General features: G+C 51.6%; 1 protein-coding gene across 2 annotated transcripts in view; it reads left to right on the top strand.

Annotated features, from left to right (window-relative positions):
- The window catches only part of LOC116958463 (YTH N6-methyladenosine RNA binding protein C1), a 68426-nt gene extending 50319 nt beyond the window's left edge, over positions 1-18107 (top strand). For both annotated transcript variants that reach the window (XM_076056855.1, XM_076056854.1), the window contains exons 14-18: positions 5312-5388; positions 8065-8095; positions 9455-9494; positions 12095-12160; positions 17809-18107. In XM_076056855.1, coding sequence (XP_075912970.1) covers positions 5312-5388; positions 8065-8095; positions 9455-9494; positions 12095-12160; positions 17809-17973 — 379 coding nt within the window. In that variant the 3' untranslated portion in view covers positions 17974-18107. The remainder of the gene's footprint in view (positions 1-5311; positions 5389-8064; positions 8096-9454; positions 9495-12094; positions 12161-17808) is intronic.
- The last annotated feature ends 2464 nt before the right edge of the window (positions 18108-20571 follow it).

Raw genomic sequence — 20571 nt, 5'->3', positions numbered from 1 at the left:
CACCACTACCACCACAACCATTACAACCACAACCACCACCACCACAGCCACCACCACAGCCACCACTATCACCACCACTACCACCACCACTACCACAGCCACCGCTACCACCACAACAGCCACCACTACCACCACTACCACTACCACCACTACCACCACCACTACCACCACTACCACGACCACCACCACCACTACCACCACCACCATCACCACACCACCACCACACCACCACACCACCACAACCACCACCACCACAACCACCACAACCACCACCACAACCACCACAACCACCACTACCACCACCACTACCACCACCACCACACCACAACCACCACCACTACCACCACCACTACCACCACCACACCACTACCACCACTACCACAACCACCACCACAACCACCACCACTACCACCACTACCACCACCACACCACCACTACCACCACCACTACCACCACTACCACCACCACTACCACCACCACAACAGCACCACCACAACCACCACTACCACCACCACTACCACCACAACCACCACCACTACCACCACCACCATCACCACTACAACCACTACACCCACCACCACTACCACCACGTTCCACCCCACCCACCCCACCACCTCGCAAGGAACTCTCCGTGTCTTTGGTGAGTCGATGGAGTTGAACGAAACCTTCCCCCCCCCCCCCCCAAAGCGTTTTAGCGGACGGTACAAAGCACCAGTCTCCACTTCGTGAAGACCGCTTTCGGAGGACCTGTTATAACCCACCCACCCACCCACTCCCCCCTCGCGAAGGACGCCTTTCCCCCTGTCTCTTTCTCTCCGTGTCCTGAGCGAGACACGGGGGGGGTTGGAGTTGGAGTTGGGGTTGGGGTTGGAGTTGGAGTTGGGGTTGGAGTTGGGGTTGGAGTTGGGGTTGGAGTTGGAGTTGGGGTTGGAGTTGGGGTTGGAGTTGGGGTTGGGGTTGGAGTTGGAGTTGGGGTTGGAGTTGGGGTTGGGGTTGGAGTTGGGGTTGGAGTTGGAGTTGGGGTTGGAGTTGGGGTTGGAGTTGGGGTTGGAGTTGGAGTTGGGGTTGGGGTTGGAGTTGGGGTTGGAGTTGGAGTGTGGGCTGAGTCGATGGAGCGAGGTGGGAGTCGCGTGCACGGCAAGCGAAAAGCCATTTTAGCGGACGACACGTGTACGGAAAGGCGGTTTTCAACTTGGGGGAAGACGGTCTTACGGACTTTTTTGACCTCCTCGCAAGTGGCGGTGGTGGTGGTGGTGGGACTCTTTTGGTCTCTGGCTCTCTCTGTCTCTCTCTCTCTCTCTCCGTGTCTCGAGAGAGACGAGAGTCGACGGGGCGATGTGAGTAATCCCCGGGGTCCCACGGCAAGCGAAAAGCCATTTTGGCGGACGACACGTGTACGGGAAGGGCGGTTGTTTTCAACTTGGGGGAAGACGGTCTTGCGGAGTTGTTTGACCTCCCTCGCGAGGTGTTGGGGTGGTGGTGGTGGTGTGGTGGTGGTGGTGGTGGGACTCTGTCGGTCTCTGGCTCTGTCTCTCCGCGTCTCGAGCGGTGAGACACGGGGAGTCGATGGAGCGGGAGACGGCAAGAGGTTTGTGAAGCCACCACCACCACCACCACCATCACCACCACCATCACCACCACCACCGGCACCACCGGCAACACCACCACCACCGGCAACACCACCACCGGCACCACCACCGGCAACACCACCACCACCGGCACCACCGGCAACACCACCGGCACCACCACCACCGGCAACACCACCGGCAACACCACTGGCACCACCACCACCACCGGCAACACCACCACCGGCAACACCACCACCACCGGCACCACCACCACCACCGGCAACACCACCACCACCGGCAACACCACCGGCACCACCACCGGCAACACCACCGGCAACACCACCACCACCGGCACCACCACCACCACCGGCAACACCACCACCACCGGCAACACCACCACCACCGGCAACACCACCACCACCGGCAACACCACCACCACCGCGTATACCAAAGCACACTCCCTCCCTCACTCACTCCCTCACTCACTCACTCACTCCCTCACTCACTCCCCTCACTCCCTCACTCACTCACTCCCTCACTCACTCCCTCACTCCCTCACTCACTCACTCCCTCACTCACTCACTCCCTCACTCACTCCCTCACTCACTCACTCCCTCCCTCACTCACTCCCTCACTCACTCTCCGTTGCCTTACAAGGAGGGAGGGGTGGTGATGATGGTGGTGGTGATGGTGGTGATGATGGTGGTGGTGATGGTGGTGGTGGTGATGATGGTGGTGATGGTGGTGATGGTGGTGGTGATGGTGGTGGTGGTGGTGATGATGGTGATGGTGGTGATGATGATGGTGGTGGTGGTGGTGATGGTGGTGGTGGTGGTGATGGTGGTGGTGATGGTGGTGGTGATGGTAATGGTGATGGTGGTGATGGTGGTGATGGTGGTGGTGGTGATGGTGGTGATGATGGTGATGATGGTGGTGATGATGGTGGTGGTGGTGATGGTGGTGATGGTGGTGATTGTGGTGATGGTGGTGATGGTGGTGATTGTGGTGGTGGGGATGGTGGTGATGGTGGTAATGATGGTGGTGATGATGGTGGTGGTGATGGTGGTGGTGGGGATGGTGGTAATGATGGTGGTGGTGATTATGGTGATGATGGTGGTGGTGGTGATGGTGGTGCTTGTGATGATGGTGGTGGTGGTGGTGGTGCTTATGATGATGGTGGTGATGGTGATTATGGTGATTGTGGTGGTGGTGATGGTGATGATGGTGGTGGTGATGGTGGAGATGGTGGTGATGGTGGTGGTGATGGTAGTGATGGTGGTGGTGATGGTAGTGATGGTGGTGGTGGTGATGGTAGTGATGTTGGTGGTGGTGATGGTGATCGTGGTGATGGTGATCGTGGTGATGGTGATCGTGGTGATGGTGATCGTGGTGTTGGTGGTGATTGTGATGGTGGTGGTGGTGGTGATGGTAGTGATGGTGGTGGTGATGGTGATGGTAGTGATGGTAGTGATGGTGGTGGTGGTGATGGTGGTGGTAGTGATGGTAGTGATGTTGGTGGTGGTGATGGTGATCGTGGTGATGGTGATCGTGGTGATGGTGGTGATTGTGATGGTGATGGTGGTGATGGTCGTGATGATGGTGGTGGTGATGGTGGTGATGGTGATGATGATGGTGGTGATGGTGGTGATAGTGGTGGTGGTGGTGATGGTGGTGGTGATGGTGATTATGGTGATAGTGGTGGTGGAGATGGTGGTGATGGTGGTGGTGATGGTAGTGATGGTGGTGGTGATGGTGATGGTAGTGATGATGGTGATCGTGGTGATGGTGATCGTGGTGATTGTGATGGTGGTGATGATAGTGGTGGTGGTGATGGTGGTGATGGTGGTGGTGGGGATGGTGGTGATTGTGGTGATGGTGGTAATGATGGTGGTGGTGGTGGGGATGATGGTGATTGTGGTGATGGTTGTGAGGATGATGGTGGTGATGATGATTGTGATGGTGGTGGTGATTGTGATGGTGGTGGTGATGATGGTGGTGATTGTGGTGATGGTGGTGATTGTGGTGATGGTGGTGATGGTGGGGTGTTTGCTTTTGGCGCGTATTTGTCTTGCTGGGAACTTGTCACTCTCCCTGTCACCCTCCTTGTCACTACAGACGGTAAACTACAGATGGTACTGTACAGATGAGATATGGTGCATACGGTACAGACGATATGGTTCATACTGTACAGACGATATGGTGCACATGGTACAGATGGTACGGTACAGATGAGACGATATGGTTCATATGGTACAGATATGGTTCATACTGTACAGACGATATGGTGCTCACGGTACAGATGAGATGATACAGATGAGATGATATGGTTCATACGATACAGACGAGATGATATGGTGCATACGGTACAGATATGGTGCACACGGTACAGATGAGATGATATGGTTTATACGGTACAGATGAGATGACACGGTACAGATGAGATGATACAGATGAGGTGATATGGTTCATATGATACAGATTATATGGTTCATACGGTACAGATGAGATGATACAGATGAGGTGATATGGTTCATATGGTACAGATGAGATGACACGGTACAGATACGGTACGGATCAGATGATGTACTATGTGTATGACGTGTGTGTAGTGTGACGTGTGTGTGGTGTGACGTGTGTGTAGGGTGTGTGTAGTGTGACGTGTGTGTAGTGTGACGTGTGTGTAACGTGTGACGTGTGTGTAGTGTGACGTGTGTGTGTGTGTGTGACGTGTGTGTAGTGTGACGTGTGTGTAGTGTGACGTGTGTGTGTGTGTAGTGTGACGTGTGTGTGTAGTGTGACGTGGTGTGTAGTGTGTGACGTGGTGTGTAGTGTGTGACGTGTGTAGTGTGTGACGTGTGTGTAGGGTGACGTGTGTGTAGTGTGACGTGTGTGTAGTGTGACGTGTGTGTAGTGTGACGTGTGTGTGGTGTGACGTGTGTGTGGTGTAACGTGTGTCACGTGGTGTGTGTGTTGTGACGTGTGTGGTGTGTGTGTGGTGTGTGTTGTGACGTGTGTGGTGTGACGTGTGTGTGGTGTGTCACGTGTGTGTGTGGTGTGACGTGTGTGTGTGGTGTGACGTGTGTGTGGTGTGTCACGTGGTGTGTGACGTGTGTGTAGTGTGACGTGTGTGTAGTGTGACGTGTGTGTGGTGTGACGTGTGTGTGGTGTGACGTGTGTGTGGTGTGACGTGTGTGTGGTGTGACGTGTGTGTGGTGTGACGCGTGTCACGTGGTGTGTCACGTGGTGTGTAACGTGGTCTGTGTCACGTGTGTGGTGTGTGACGTGTGTGTAGTGTGTGACGTGGTGTGTGTCACTTGGTGTGTGACATGTGTGTAGTGTGTGACATGGTGTGTGTCACGTGGTTTGTGTCACGTGTGTAGTGTGTGACGTGGTGTGTGTGTCACGTGGTTTGTGTGTCACGTGGTGTGTGACGTGTGTGTAGTGTGTGACGTGGTGTGTGTCACGTGGTTTGTGTCACGTGTGTAGTGTGTGACGTGGTGTGTGTCACGTGGTTTGTGTCACGTGTGTAGTGTGTGACGTGGTGTGTGTCACGTGGTTTGTGTCACGTGTGTAGTGTGTGACGTGGTGTGTCACGTGGTTGGTGTGTCACGTGGTGTGTGTGTCACATGGTTTGTGTGTCACGTGGTTGGTGTGTCACGTGGTTGGTGTGTCACGTGGTGTGTGACGTGTGTGTAGTGTGTGACGTGGTGTGTGTCACGTGGTTTGTGTCTGCCCCCACACAGGCGCCGTGTCTACGAGGACGAGGCTGATGACCTCCCAAGCCGCAAGCGACAACGCCAAGAATATGCAGCCAGACACGGTGGTGTACTATACACTGTACACTACGTTATACACTACACTATATTATACACTACTACACTATACACTACACTATACACTACACTATACACTACACTATACACTACACACTATATACTATACACTATATACTACACTATACACTACATACTATATACACTACACTATACACTACATATACTACATACTATACACTATACACTACGTTATACACTACATTATACACTACATTATACACTACACACTATACTATACACTACACTATACACTACACTATACACTACACTATATACTACACTATACACTACATACTATATACACTACACTATACACTACATACTATATACTATACACTACACACTATACACTACACTATACACTACACACTACACTATACACTACACTATACACTACACTACTATACACTATACACTACACTATACACTACACTACACTATACACTACACTACTATACACTACACTACCATACACTACTATACACTACACTACCATACACTACTATACACTACTATACACTACACTACTATACACTACACTACTATACACTACACTATATACTACACTACTATACTACTATACACTATACTACTACTATACACTACAATACTATACACTACACTACTATACACTACACTATACACTACACTATACACTACACTACTACACACTGCACTATACACTACACTACTATACACTACACTACTATACAATACACTACTATACACTACACACTACACTACTACACACTACACTATACACTACACTATATACTACACTACATACTACACACTGCACTATATACTATATACTACATACTGTATACTACATACTACTATACATACTACACTACACTATACACTACACTATACACTACACTACTATACACTACACCACTACTATGCACTACTATACACTACACTATTATACACTACACTATACACTACACTACATACTACACACTATACACTACACTACTATACACCACTACTACACGCTACACTACTACACACTACTATACACTACTATACACCACACTACTACTATACACTACTATACACTACACTACATACTATACACTACACTATACACTACACTACTATACACCACTACTACACGCTACACTACTACACACTACTACACACTACACTACTATACACTACACTACTACACACTATACTACTATACACTACACTACTATACACTATACTACTATACACTACACTATACACTAGACTACTATACACTACACTACTATACACTACACTATACACTAGACTACTATACACTTCACTACTATACACTACACTACTATACACTACACTACTATACACTATACTACTATACACTACACTACTATACACTACACTACTATACACTACACTACTATACACTACACCACTATACACTACACTACTACTATACACTACTATACACTACACTACTATACACTACACTACTATACACTACGCCACTATACACTACACTACTATACACTATACTACTATACACTACACTACTATACACTACACTACTATACACTACACTACTATACACTACACTACTATACACTACACTACTATACACTACACTACTATACACTATACAATACTATACACTACACTACTATACACTACACTACTATACACTACACTACTATACACTACACTACTATACACTACACTACTATACACTACACTACTATACACTACACTACTATACACTACACCACTATACACTACACCACTATACACTATACTACTATATACTACACTACACACTACACTACTGTACACTACACTACTATACACCACTACACGCTACACTATATACTATACACTACACTACTACTATACACTACACACTACACTACTATACACTACACTACTATACACTGCACTACTACACACTACACTACTATACACTACACTACTAAACACTACACTACTATACACTGCACTACTACACACTACACTACACACTACACTACTATACACTACACTACTATACACTACTACACTATACACTACACTATACACTACTATACACTACACTACTATACACCACTACACGCTACACTATATACTATACACTACACTACTACTATACACTACACACTACACTACTATACACTACACTACTATACACTGCACTACTACACACTACACTACTATACACTACACTACTAAACACTACACTACTTTACACTGCACTACTACACACTACACTACACACTACACTACTATACACTACACTACTATACACTACTACACTATACACTACACTATACACTACTATACACTACACTACTATACACCACTACACGCTACACTATATACTATACACTACACTACTACTATACACTACACACTACACTACTATACACTACACTACTATACACTACACTACTATACACTACACTACTATACACTACACTATACACTACACTATACACTACACTATACACTACACTACACACTACACTATACACTACACTACTATACACACTACTCTGTGGACTGACCAGCTGACCCTGTGTCCCACAGGTAGCTACACCACTACACGCTACACTACACTACACACTACACTATACCCACTATACACTACACTACTATACACTATACTCTGTGGACTGACCGGCTGACCCTGTGTCCCACAGGTAGCTACATGACCTACAGCGACATGGAGCGGTGAGGCTGGCCCTGACACTGCACCCTGAACCCCGTCTCTGACCCAGACTCTTAATTCATTCCCCCAATCACAACAGGGTGGCCATCTTACCTAGGGGTTGTGAGGTTGGCCATCTTACCTAGGGGTGGTGAGGTTGGCCATCTTACCTAGGGGGTTGAGGGTGGTCATCTTACCTAGGGGGTTGAGGGTGGCCATCTTACCTAGGGTGTTGAGGGTGGCCATCTTACCTAGGGGGTTGAGGGTGGCCATCTTACCTAGGGGGTTGAGGGTGGCCATTATCTAGGGGGTTGAGGGTGGCCATCTTACCTAGGGGGTTGAGGGTGGTCATCTTACCTAGGGGGTTGAGGGTGCCCATCTTACCTAGGGGGTTGAGGCTGGCCATCTTACCTAGGGGTGGTGAGGTTGGCCATCTTACCTAGGGGGTTGAGGGTGGCCATCTTACCTAGGGGGTTGAGGGTGGCCATCTTACCTACGGGGTTGAGGGTGGCCATCTTACCTAGGGGGTGGTGAGGTTGGCCATCTTACCTAGGGGGTTGAGGGTGGCCATCTTACCTACGGGGTTGAGGGTGCCCATCTTACCTAGGGGGTTGAGGCTGGCCATCTTACCTAGGGGGTTGAGGGTGCCCATCTTACCTAGGGGGTTAAGGTTGGCCATCTTACCTAGGGGGTTAAGGCTGGCCATCTTACCTAGGGGGTTGAGGGTGGCCATCTTACCTAGGGGGTTGAGGGTGGCCATCTTACCTAGGGGGTTGAAGGTGGCCATCTTACCTGGGGGTTGAGGGTGGCCATCTTACCCTAGGGGGTTGCCGGTGGCCATCTTGCCTAGGGGGTTGAGGGTGGCCATCTTACCTAGGGGGTTGAGGGTGGCTATCTTACCTAGCGGGTTGAAGGTGGCCATCTTACCTAGGGGGTTGAGGGTGGCCATCTTACCTAGGGGGTTGAGGTTGGCCATCTTAACTAGGGGTGGTGAGGGTGGCCATCTTACCTAGGGGGTTGAGGGTGGCCATCTTACCTTGGGGGTTGAGGGTGGCCATCTTACCTAGGGGGTTGAGGGTGGCCATCTTACCTAGGGGGTTGAGGTTGGCCATCTTACCTAGGGGGTTGAGGTTGGCCATCTTACCTAGGAGTGGTGAGGTTGGCTATCTTACCTAGGGATGGTAAGGTTGGTCATCATACCTAGGGAGTTGAGGGTGGCCATCTTACCTAGGGGGGTTGAGGCTGGCCATCTTACCTAGGAGGGTTCAGGTTGGCCATCTTACCTAGGGGGTTGAGGGTAGCCATCTTACCTAGGGGGTTGAGCGTGGCCATCTGACCCAGGGGGTACCACCAGTAAAATTGTCTCTCGTGTCTCCTGTCAGGCGCTTTGGAGGCGTTCGAAGGGAGATATTACTGAGTGGGGTGAGTACTGAGTGTGTGTGTGTGGATGTGTGTGTCACTGTGTGTGTGTGTGTGTGGGGAGCGGTAGTGTAGTGGTTAGCGCTACGCTGCGCTATGAACCTGTCGACTCAGCCTCAAATGAGTACCTGGTGTGGTGTGTAGTAAACATCGCCACTGGGGAGACAAAGGCGGTCGGGCGTGGTGCTGGCCACCCATCTCCTCGTGTGCCATTCCGGCCTTCATAGGTGCTCGCTAACAGCACTTGCCCCTACAGTCTGTTCAGGCTATACGGGGGATCTTTGTGTGTGTCTCACTGTGTCACTGTGTGTGTGTCACTGTGTGTGTGTCACTGTGTGTGAGTGTCACTGTGTGTGTGTCACTGTGTGTGTGTCACTGTGTGTGTGTGTGTCACTGTGTGTGTCACTGTGTGTGTCTCACTGTGTGTCACTGTGTGTGTGTGTCACTGTGTGTGTGTCACTGTGTGTGTGTCACTGTGTGTGTGTCACTGTGTCACTGTGTGTGTGTCACTGTGTGAGTGTCACTGTGTGTGTGTGTCACTGTGTGTGTGTCACTGTGTCACTGTGTGTGTGTCACTGTGTGTGTGTCACTGTGTGTGTGTCACTGTGTCACTGTGTGTGTGTCACTGTGTGTGTGTCACTGTGTGAGTGTCACTGTGTGAGTGTCACTGTGTGTGTGTCACTGTGTGTGTGTGTGTGTGTCACTGTGTGTGTGTGTCACTGTGTCACTGTGTGTGTGTCACTGTGTGAGTGTCACTGTGTGTGTGTCACTGTGTGTGTGTGTCACTGTGTGTGTGTCATTGTGTCACTGTGTGTGTGTCACTGTGTGAGTGTCACTGTGTGTGTGTCACTGTGTGTGTGTCACTGTGTGTGTGTGTCACTGTGTCACTGTGTGTGTCACTGTGTGAGTGTCACTGTGTGAGTGTCACTGTGTGTGTGTCACTGTGTGTGTGTGTGTGTCACTGTGTGTGTGTGTCACTGTGTCACTGTGTGTGTGTCACTGTGTGAGTGTCACTGTGTGAGTGTCACTCTGTGTGAGTGTCACTCTGTGTGTGTGTCACTGTGTGTGTGTGTCACTGTGTGTGTGTGTCACTGTGTCACTGTGTGTGTGTCACTGTGTGAGTGTCACTGTGTGAGTGTCACTCTGTGTGTGTGTCACTGTGTGTGTGTGTGTGTCACTGTGTGTGTGTGTCACTGTGTCACTGTATGTGTGTCACTGTGTGAGTGTCACTCTGTGTGAGTGTCACTCTGTGTGTGTGTCACTGTGTGTGTGTCACTGTGTGTGTGTGTCACTGTGTCACTGTGTGTGTGTCACTGTGTGAGTGTCACTGTGTGAGTGTCACTCTGTGTGTGTGTCACTGTGTGTGTGTGTGTGTCACTGTGTGTGTGTGTCACTGTGTGTGTGTGTGTCACTGTGTGTGTGTCACTGTGTGTGTGTGTCACTGTGTGTGTGTGTCACTGTGTGTGTGTCACTGTGTGTGTGTGTGTCACTGTGTGTGTGTCACTGTGTGTGTGTGTCACTGTGTGTGTGTGTCACTGTGTGTGTGTCACTGTGTGTTTCACTGTGTGTGTGTCACTGTGTGTGTGTCACTGTGTGTGTCACTGTGTGTGTGTGTGTCACTGTGTGTGTGTGTCACTGTGTGTGTGTCACTGTGTGTGTAACTGTGTGAGTGTGTGTGTCACTGTGTCACTGTGTGAGTGTGTGTGTCACTGTGTAACTGTGTGTGCCACTGTGTCACTGTGTGTGTGTGTGTCACTGTGTGTGTGTCACTGTGTGTGTGTCACTGTGTCACTGTGTCACTGTGTGAGTGTCACTGTGTGTGTGTCACTGTGTGAGTGTCACTGTGTGTGTGTCACTGTGTGAGTGTGTGTGTCACTGTGTAACTGTGTGTGTCACTGTGTCACTGTGTGTGTGTCACTGTGTGTGTGTGTGTCACTGTGTGTGTGTCACTGTGTGTGTGTGTCACTGTGTGTGTGTCACTGTGTGTGTGTGTCACTGTGTGTGTGTGTGTCTGTGTGTCACTGTGTGTGTCACTGTGTGTACTGTGTGTGTCACTGTGTGTACTGTGTGTGTGTGTCACTGTGTGAGTGTCACTGTGTGTGTGTCACTGTGTGTGTGTGTGTGTCACTGTGTGAGTGTGTGTGTCACTGTGTCACTGTGTGTGTGTGTGTCACTGTGTGAGTGTGTGTGTCACTGTGTAACTGTGTGTGTGTGTGTCACTGTGTGAGTGTGTGTGCCACTGTGTCACTGTGTGTGTGTGTGTCACTGTGTGTGTGTGTCACTGTGAGTGTGTCACTGTGTGTGTGTGTCACTGTGTGTGTGTGTCACTGTGTGTGTGTGTGTCACTGTGTCACTGTGTGTGTGTGTCACTGTGTGTGTCACTGTGTGTGTGTCACTGTGTGTGACACTGTGTGTGTGTGTGTGTGTCACTGTGTGTGTGTCACTGTGTGTGTGTCACTGTGTGTGTGTGTCACTGTGTGTGTGTGTGTCACTGTGTGTGTGTGTGTGTGTGTCACTGTGTGTGTGTCACTGTGTGTGTGTGTCACTGTGTGTGTGTGTCACTGTGTGTGTCACTGTGTGTGTGTGTGTGTCACTGTGTGTAGTCTTACAAGGACTATATGCGTGAATACAGTCGTAGCATTGGACCCCCTCACAACTGGCATGGAGGGGTAAGACTCAGCACACACACACAGTGACACACACACAGTGACACACACACACAGTGACACACACACAGTGACACACACACAGTGACACACACACAGTGACACACACACAGTGACACACACACAGTGACACACACACACACAGTGACACACACACACAGTGACACACACACACACAGTGACACACACACAGTGACACACACACACAGACACACAGTACACAGTGACACACAGTGACACACACAGTGACACACACACACAGTGACACACACACACAGTGACACACACACACAGACACACAGTACACAGTGACACACAGTGACACACACACAGTGACACACACAGTGACACACACACACAGTACACAGTGACACAGTGACACACACACAGTGACACACACAGTGACACACACACAGTGCACACAGTGACACACACAGTGACACACAGACACACACAGTACACACACACAGTACACACACACAGTACACAGTACACACACAGTGACACACACACAGTACACACACAGTGATACACACACAGTACACACACACAGTACACACAGACACACACACGGTACACACACACAGTACACACACACAGTACACACAGATAGTACACACACACAGTGACACACACACAGTGATACAGTGATACACACACACACAGTGACACACACACACACAGTGATACACAATGATACACACACACAGTACACACACACAGTACACACACACAGACACACAGTGACACACACACAGTACACACACACAGACACACACACAGTACACACACACAGTACACACAGTACACAGTACACACACACACAGTAAACAGTACACACACACAGTGACACACACACACAGTGACACACACACACAGTGACACACACAGTGACACGCACAGTGACACACACAGTGACACACACAGTTACGCACACAGTTACACACACACACACAGTGACACACACACACACAGTGACACACACACAGTGACACACAGTGACACACACAGTGACACACACACAGTGACACACACACAGTGACACACACACAGTGACACACACACAGTGACACACACACGCATGTAGTCCTTGGAAGACTACACACATTCACACACACACAGTGACACACACACACAGTGGTACACACACAGTGACACACGCACACACAGACACACACACACACAGTGGTACACACACACAGTGATACACACACAGTGAGACACACAGTGACACACACACAGACACACACACACACAGTGACACACACACGCATGTAGTCCTTGGAAGACTACACACAGACACACACACACAGTGACACACACACACACAGTGGTACACACACAGTGACACACACACACACAGTGGTACACACACACAGTGACACACACAGTGAGACACACAGTGACACACACACCTACACACATGTACACACACACGTACACACACGCGCACACATACACACACACACACACCTACACACAAAGATAAAGACAAAGATCCCCCGTATAGCCTTAACAGACTGCAGGGGCAAGTGCTGTTAGCGAGCAGCACCTGTGAAGGCCTCTCGTGGTCACCAGTCCACTCACACTGCAGACTGACTCCCCTGTCACTAGTCCACTCACACCGCAGACTGACTCCCCCTGTCACCAGTCCACTCACACTGCAGACTGACTCCCCCTGTCACTAGTCCACTCACACTGCAGACTGACTCCCCCTGTCACTAGTCCACTCACACCGCAGACTGACTCCCCTGTCACTAGTCCACTCACACTGCAGACTGACTCCCCTGTCACCAGTCCACTCACACCGCAGACTGACTCCCCTGTCACTAGTCCACTCACACTGCAGACTGACTCCCCCTGTCACCAGTCCACTCACACTGCAGACTGACTCCCCCTGTCACCAGTCCACTCACACTGCAGACTGACTCCCCCTGTCACCAGTCCACTCACACCGCAGACTGACTCCCCCTGTCACTAGTCCACTCACACCGCAGACTGACTCCCCCTGTCACCAGTCCACTCACACTGCAGACTGACTCCCCTGTCACTAGTCCACTCACACCGCAGACTGACTCCCCTGTCACTAGTCCACTCACACCGCAGACTGACTACACTGTCACCAGTCCACTCACACCGCAGACGGACTCCCCTGTCACCAGTCCACTCACACTGCAGGCTGACTCCCCCTGTCACTAGTCCACTCACATCGCAGACTGACTCCCCCTGTCACCAGTCCACTCACACTGCAGACTGACTCCCTCTGTCACCAGTCCACTCACACCGCAGACTGACTCCCCCTGTCACTAGTCCACTCACACCGCAGACTGACTCCCCCTGTCACTAGTCCACTCACACCGCAGACTGACTCCCCCTGTCACTAGTCCACTCACACCGCAGACTGACTCCCCCTGTCACTAGTCCACTCACACTGCAGACTGACTCTCCCTGTCACTAGTCCACTCACACTGCAGACTGACTCCCCCTGTCACCAGTCCACTCACACTGCAGACTGACTCCTCCTGTCACTAGTCCACTCACACTGCAGACTAACTCCCCCTGTCACCAGTCCACTCACACTGCAGACTGACTCCCTTGTCACCAGTCCACTCACACCACAGACTGACTCCCCCTGTCACCAGTCCACTCACACTGCAGACTGACTCCCCCTGTCACCAGTCCACTCACACTGCAGACTGACTCCCCCTGTCACCAGTCCACTCACACCGGAGACTGACTCCCCCTGTCACTAGTCCACTCACACCGCAGACTGACTCCCCTGTCACCAGTCCACTCACACTACAGACTGACTCCCCCTGTCACTAGTCCACTCACACCGCAGACTGACTCCCCCTGTCACTAGTCCACTCACACTGCAGACTGACTCCCCCTGTCACTAGTCCACTCACACCGCAGACTGACTCCCCCTGTCACCAGTCCACTCACACCGCAGACTGACTCTCCCTGTCACTAGTCCACTCACACTGCAGACTGACTCCCCCTGTCACCAGTCCACTCACACTGCAGACTGACTCCCCCTGTCACTAGTCCACTCACACTGCAGACTGACTCCCCCTGTCACCAGTCCACTCACACTGCAGACTGACTCCCCCTGTCACTAGTCCTCTCACACTGCAGACTGACTCCTCCTGTCACCAGTCCACTCACACCGCAGACTGACTCCCCTGTCACCAGTCCACTCACACTGCAGACTGACTCCCCTGTCACCAGTCCACTCACACCGCAGACTGACTCCCCCTGTCACTAGTCCACTCACACCGCAGACTGACTCCCCCTGTCACTAGTCCACTCACACTGCAGACTGACTCCCCCTGTCACTAGTCCACTCACACCGCAGACTGACTCCCCCTGTCACTAGTCCACTCACACTGCAGACTGACTCCCCCTGTCACTAGTCCACTCACACTGCAGACTGACTCCCCTGTCACCAGTCCACTCACACTGCAGACTGACTCCTCCTGTTACCAGTCCACTCACACTGCAGACTGACTCCCCCTGTCACCAGTCCACTCACACTGCAGACTGACTCCCCTGTCACCAGTCCACTCACACTGCAGACTGACTCCCCTGTCACCAGTCCACTCACACTGCAGACTGACTCCCCCTGTCACCAGTCCACTCACACTGCAGACTGACTCCCCTGTCACTAGTCCACTCACACTGCAGACTGACTCCCCTGTCACCAGTCCACTCACACCGCAGACTGACTCCCCCTGTCACTAGTCCACTCACACCGCAGACTGACTCCCCCTGTCACTAGTCCACTCACACTGCAGACTGACTCCCCCTGTCACTAGTCCACTCACACCGCAGACTGACTCCCCCTGTCACTAGTCCACTCACACTGCAGACTGACTCCCCCTGTCACTAGTCCACTCACACTGCAGACTGACTCCCCTGTCACCAGTCCACTCACACTGCAGACTGACTCCTCCTGTTACCAGTCCACTCACACTGCAGACTGACTCCCCCTGTCACCAGTCCACTCACACTGCAGACTGACTCCCCTGTCACCAGTCCACTCACACTGCAGACTGACTCCCCTGTCACCAGTCCACTCACACTGCAGACTGACTCCCCCTGTCACCAGTCCACTCACACTGCAGACTGACTCCCCTGTCACTAGTCCACTCACACTGCAGACTGACTCCCCCTGTCACCAGTCCACTCACACCGCAGACTGACTCCCCCTGTCACTAGTCCACTCACACTGCAGGCTGGTCACCAGTCCACTCTGTCTCTCTGTCTGTCTCTGTCTCTCTCTCTGTCTCTCTGTGTCTCTCTCTGTCTCTGTGTCTCTCTGTCTCTCTCTGTCTCTCTCTGTGTCTCTCTGTGTCTGTCTCTGTCTCTCTCTCTGTCTCTCTGTGTCTCTCTCTGTATCTCTGTCTTTCTGTGTCTCTCTCTGTGTGTCTCTCTGTGTCTCTCTGTGTCTCTCTGTCTCTCTGTGTCTCTCTCTGTCTCTCTGTATCTCTGTCTTTCTGTGTGTCTCTCTGTGTGTCTCTGTGTGTCTCTGTGTGTCTCTGTGTCTCTTTGTCTCTCTCTGTGTCTCTCTCTGTCTCTCTGTGTCTCACTGTGTCTCTCTGTCTCTCTGTGTCTCTCTCTGTATCTCTGTCTTTCTGTCTCTCTCTCTCTGTGTCTCTGTGTGTCTCTCTGTCTCTCTGTGTCTCTCTCTGTGTCTCTGTCTTTCTGTTTCTCTCTCTCTGTGTCTCTGTGTGTCTCTGTAATGCGTGTCTCTGTCTCTGTGTGTCTCTGTCTCTGTGTGTCTCTGTCTCTGTGTGTCTCTGTCTCTGTGTGTCTCTGTGTGTCTGTCTCTGTCTCTGTGTGTCTCTGTGTGTCTGTCTCTGTGTGTGTCTGTCTCTGTGTGTCTCTGTCTCTGTGTGTCTCTGTGTCTCTGTCTCTGTGTGTCTCTGTCTCTGTGTGTCTCTGTGTGTCTCTGTGTGTCTCTGTCTGTGTGTCTCTGTGTGTCTCTTTGTGTCTCTGCGTGTCTCTGTGTGTCTCTGTCTCTGTGTCTCTGTCTCTGTGTGTCTCTGTGTGTCTCTGTGTGTCTCTGTGTGTCTCTGTCTCTGTGTCTCTGTGTGTCTCTGTCTCTGTGTGTCTCTGTCTCTGTGTGTCTCTGTCTCTGTGTGTCTCTGTCTCTGTGTGTCTCTGTGTGTCTCTGTCTCTGTGTGTCTCTGTCTCTGTGTGTCTCTGTCTCTGTGTGTCTCTGTGTGTCTCTGCGTGTCTCTGTGTGTCTCTGTCTCTGTGTGTCTCTGTGTGTCTTTGTCTCTGCGTGTCTCTGTGTGTCTCTGTCTCTGTGTGTCTCTGTCTCTGTGTGTCTCTGTGTGTCTCTGTCTCTGTGTGTCTCTGTGTGTCTCTGTCTCTGTGTGTCTCTGTCTCCGCGTGTCTCTGCGTGTCTCTGCGATGTGTCTCTGTCTCTGCGATGTGTCTCTGTGATGTGTCTCTGTCTCTGCGATGTGTCTCTGTCTCTGTGATGTGTCTCTGCGATGTGTCTCTGTCTCCGCGTGTCTCTGTGATGTGTCTGTCTCTGTGTGTCTCTGCGATGTGTCTCTGTGATGTGTCTCTGTGATGTGTCTCTGTGATGTGTCTCTGTGATGTGTCTCTGTGATGTGTCTCCGCGTGTCTCCGCGTAGGACTACGACTCCCGTGTGGACGACTTCCTCCGTCGCACGCAAACCCTCGGTGACTTGGGCAAGAGGGCTGCAGACGTCTCCCGCAGGGAGCGAGAGAGGGGGAGAGAGAGGGGGAGAGACAGGGAGAGAGACAGGGAGAGAGACAAGGACAAATACAGACACTGAGAGAGACACACAGAGAGACACACAGAGACACACAGAGACACAGAGAGAGAGACGTCTCCCGCAGGGAGCGAGAGAGGGGGAGAGAGAGGGGGAGAGACAGGGAGAGAGACAGGGAGAGAGACAAGGACAAATACAGACACTGAGAGAGACACAGAGAGAGACACACAGAGACACTGAGACACACACAGAGACACACAGTGAGACACACAGAGAGAGACACACAGAGACACACAGAGAGAGAGACGTCTCCCGCAGGGAGCGAGAGAGGGGGAGAGAGAGGGGGAGAGACAGGGAGAGAGACAGGGAGAGAGACAAGGACAAATACAGACACTGAGAGAGACACAGAGACACACAGAGAGAGACACACAGAGACACACAGAGACACAGAGAGAGAGAGACGTCTCCCGCATGGAGCGAGAGAGGGGGAGAGAGAGGGGGAGAGACAGGGAGAGAGACAGGGAGAGAGACAAGGACAAATACAGACACTGAGAGAGACACAGAGAGAGACACACAGAGAGAGACACACAGAGAGAGACGTCTCCCGCAGGGAGCGAGAGAGGGGGAGAGAGAGGGGGAGAGACAGGGAGAGAGACAGGGAGAGAGACAAGGACAAATACAGACACTGAGACACACACAGAGAGACACACAGAGACACTGAGACACACACAGAGACACACAGTGAGACACACAGAGAGAGAGACGTCTCCCGCCGGGAGCGAGAGAGGGGGAGAGAGAGGGGGAGAGACAGGGAGAGAGACAGGGAGAGAGACAAGGACAAATACAGACACTGAGAGAGACACAGAGACACACAGAGAGAGACACACAGAGACACACAGAGACACAGAGAGAGAGAGACGTCTCCCGCATGGAGCGAGAGAGGGGGAGAGAGAGGGGGAGAGACAGGGAGAGAGACAGGGAGAGAGACAAGGACAAATACAGACACTGAGACACACACAGAGAGACACACAGAGACACTGAGACACACACAGAGACACACAGTGAGACACACAGAGAGAGAGACGTCTCCCGCCGGGAGCGAGAGAGGGGGAGAGAGAGGGGGAGAGACAGGGAGAGAGACAGGGAGAGAGACAAGGACAAATACAGACACTGAGAGAGACACAGAGACACACAGAGAGAGACACACAGAGACACACAGAGAGAGACGTCTCCCGCAGGGAGCGAGAGAGGGGGAGAGAGAGGGGGAGAGACAGGGAGAGAGACAGGGAGAGAGACAAGGACAAATACAGACACTGAGACACACACAGAGAGACACACAGAGACACTGAGACACACACAGAGACACACAGTGAGACACACAGAGAGAGAGACGTCTCCCGCCGGGAGCGAGAGAGGGGGAGAGAGAGGGGGAGAGACAGGGAGAGAGACAGGGAGAGAGACAAGGACAAATACAGACACTGAGAGAGACACAGAGAGACAGAGAGAGACACAGAGACACACAGAGACACACAGAGACCCACAGAGACACACAGAGAGTCAGAGACACACAGAGACACACAGAAACACACAGAGACACAGAGACACAGAGAGACACAGAGAGACACAGAGACACACAGAGACACACAGAGACACACAGAGACACACAGAGACACACAGAGACACACAGAGACACACAGAGAGACACAGAGAGACACAGAGAGAGAGACGTCTCCCGCAGGGAGCGAGAGAGGGGGAGAGAGAGGGGGAGAGACAGGGAGAGAGACAGGGACAAATACAGACACTGAGAGAGACACAGAGACACAGAGAGACACACAGAGAGACACACGGAGAGACAGAGACACAGAGACACAGAGAAAGAGACACACAGAGACACACAGAGAGAAACACACACACAGAGACACACAGAGACACACTGAGAGACACAGAGACACAGAGAGAGAGACAGAGAGGGAGCGGGAGAGAGGCAGGGAGAGAGACTGACAATCACACTCACCCACTCACTCACCCACTCACTCACTCACCCACTCACTCACTCACTCACCTACTCACTCACCCACTCACTCACCCACTCACTCACCTACTCACTCACTCACCCACTCACTCACCCACTCACCCACCCACTCACTCACTCACTTAACCACTCACCCACTCACCCACCCACTCACTCACTCACCCACTCACCCACCCACTCACTCACTCACCCACCCACTCACTCACCCACTCACCCACTCACCCACCCACTCACTCACTCACCCACTCACCCACTCACTCACCCACTCACTCACCCACTAAGTCTCTCTCCCCGTGTCTGTTATCGTTTTTATTTTCCATTGAAACCCTCCAGAGCCACCACCATCACCACCATCACCACCACCACCATCACCACCAACACCACCATCACCACCATCACCATCACCACCATCACCACCATCATCACCAACACCATCACCACCATCACCACCATCACCACCACCATCACCACCACCATCATCACCATCACCAACACCATCACCACCATCACCACCACCACCAACACCATCACCACCATCACCACCACCATCATCACCAACACCATCACCATCACCACCACCATCACCACCACTATCATCACCATCACCACCACCATCACCACCATCACCA

The sequence above is a fragment of the Petromyzon marinus genome, chromosome 78 (assembly GCF_048934315.1).
Source record: "Petromyzon marinus isolate PM22_M1 ecotype Great Lakes invasive population chromosome 78, UKy_Petmar_22M1.pri1.0, whole genome shotgun sequence".
Lineage (NCBI taxonomy): Eukaryota > Metazoa > Chordata > Hyperoartia > Petromyzontiformes > Petromyzontidae > Petromyzon > Petromyzon marinus.
Note: the sequence above shows the minus strand (reverse complement) of the source record. Positions and strands in the feature narration are given on the sequence as shown.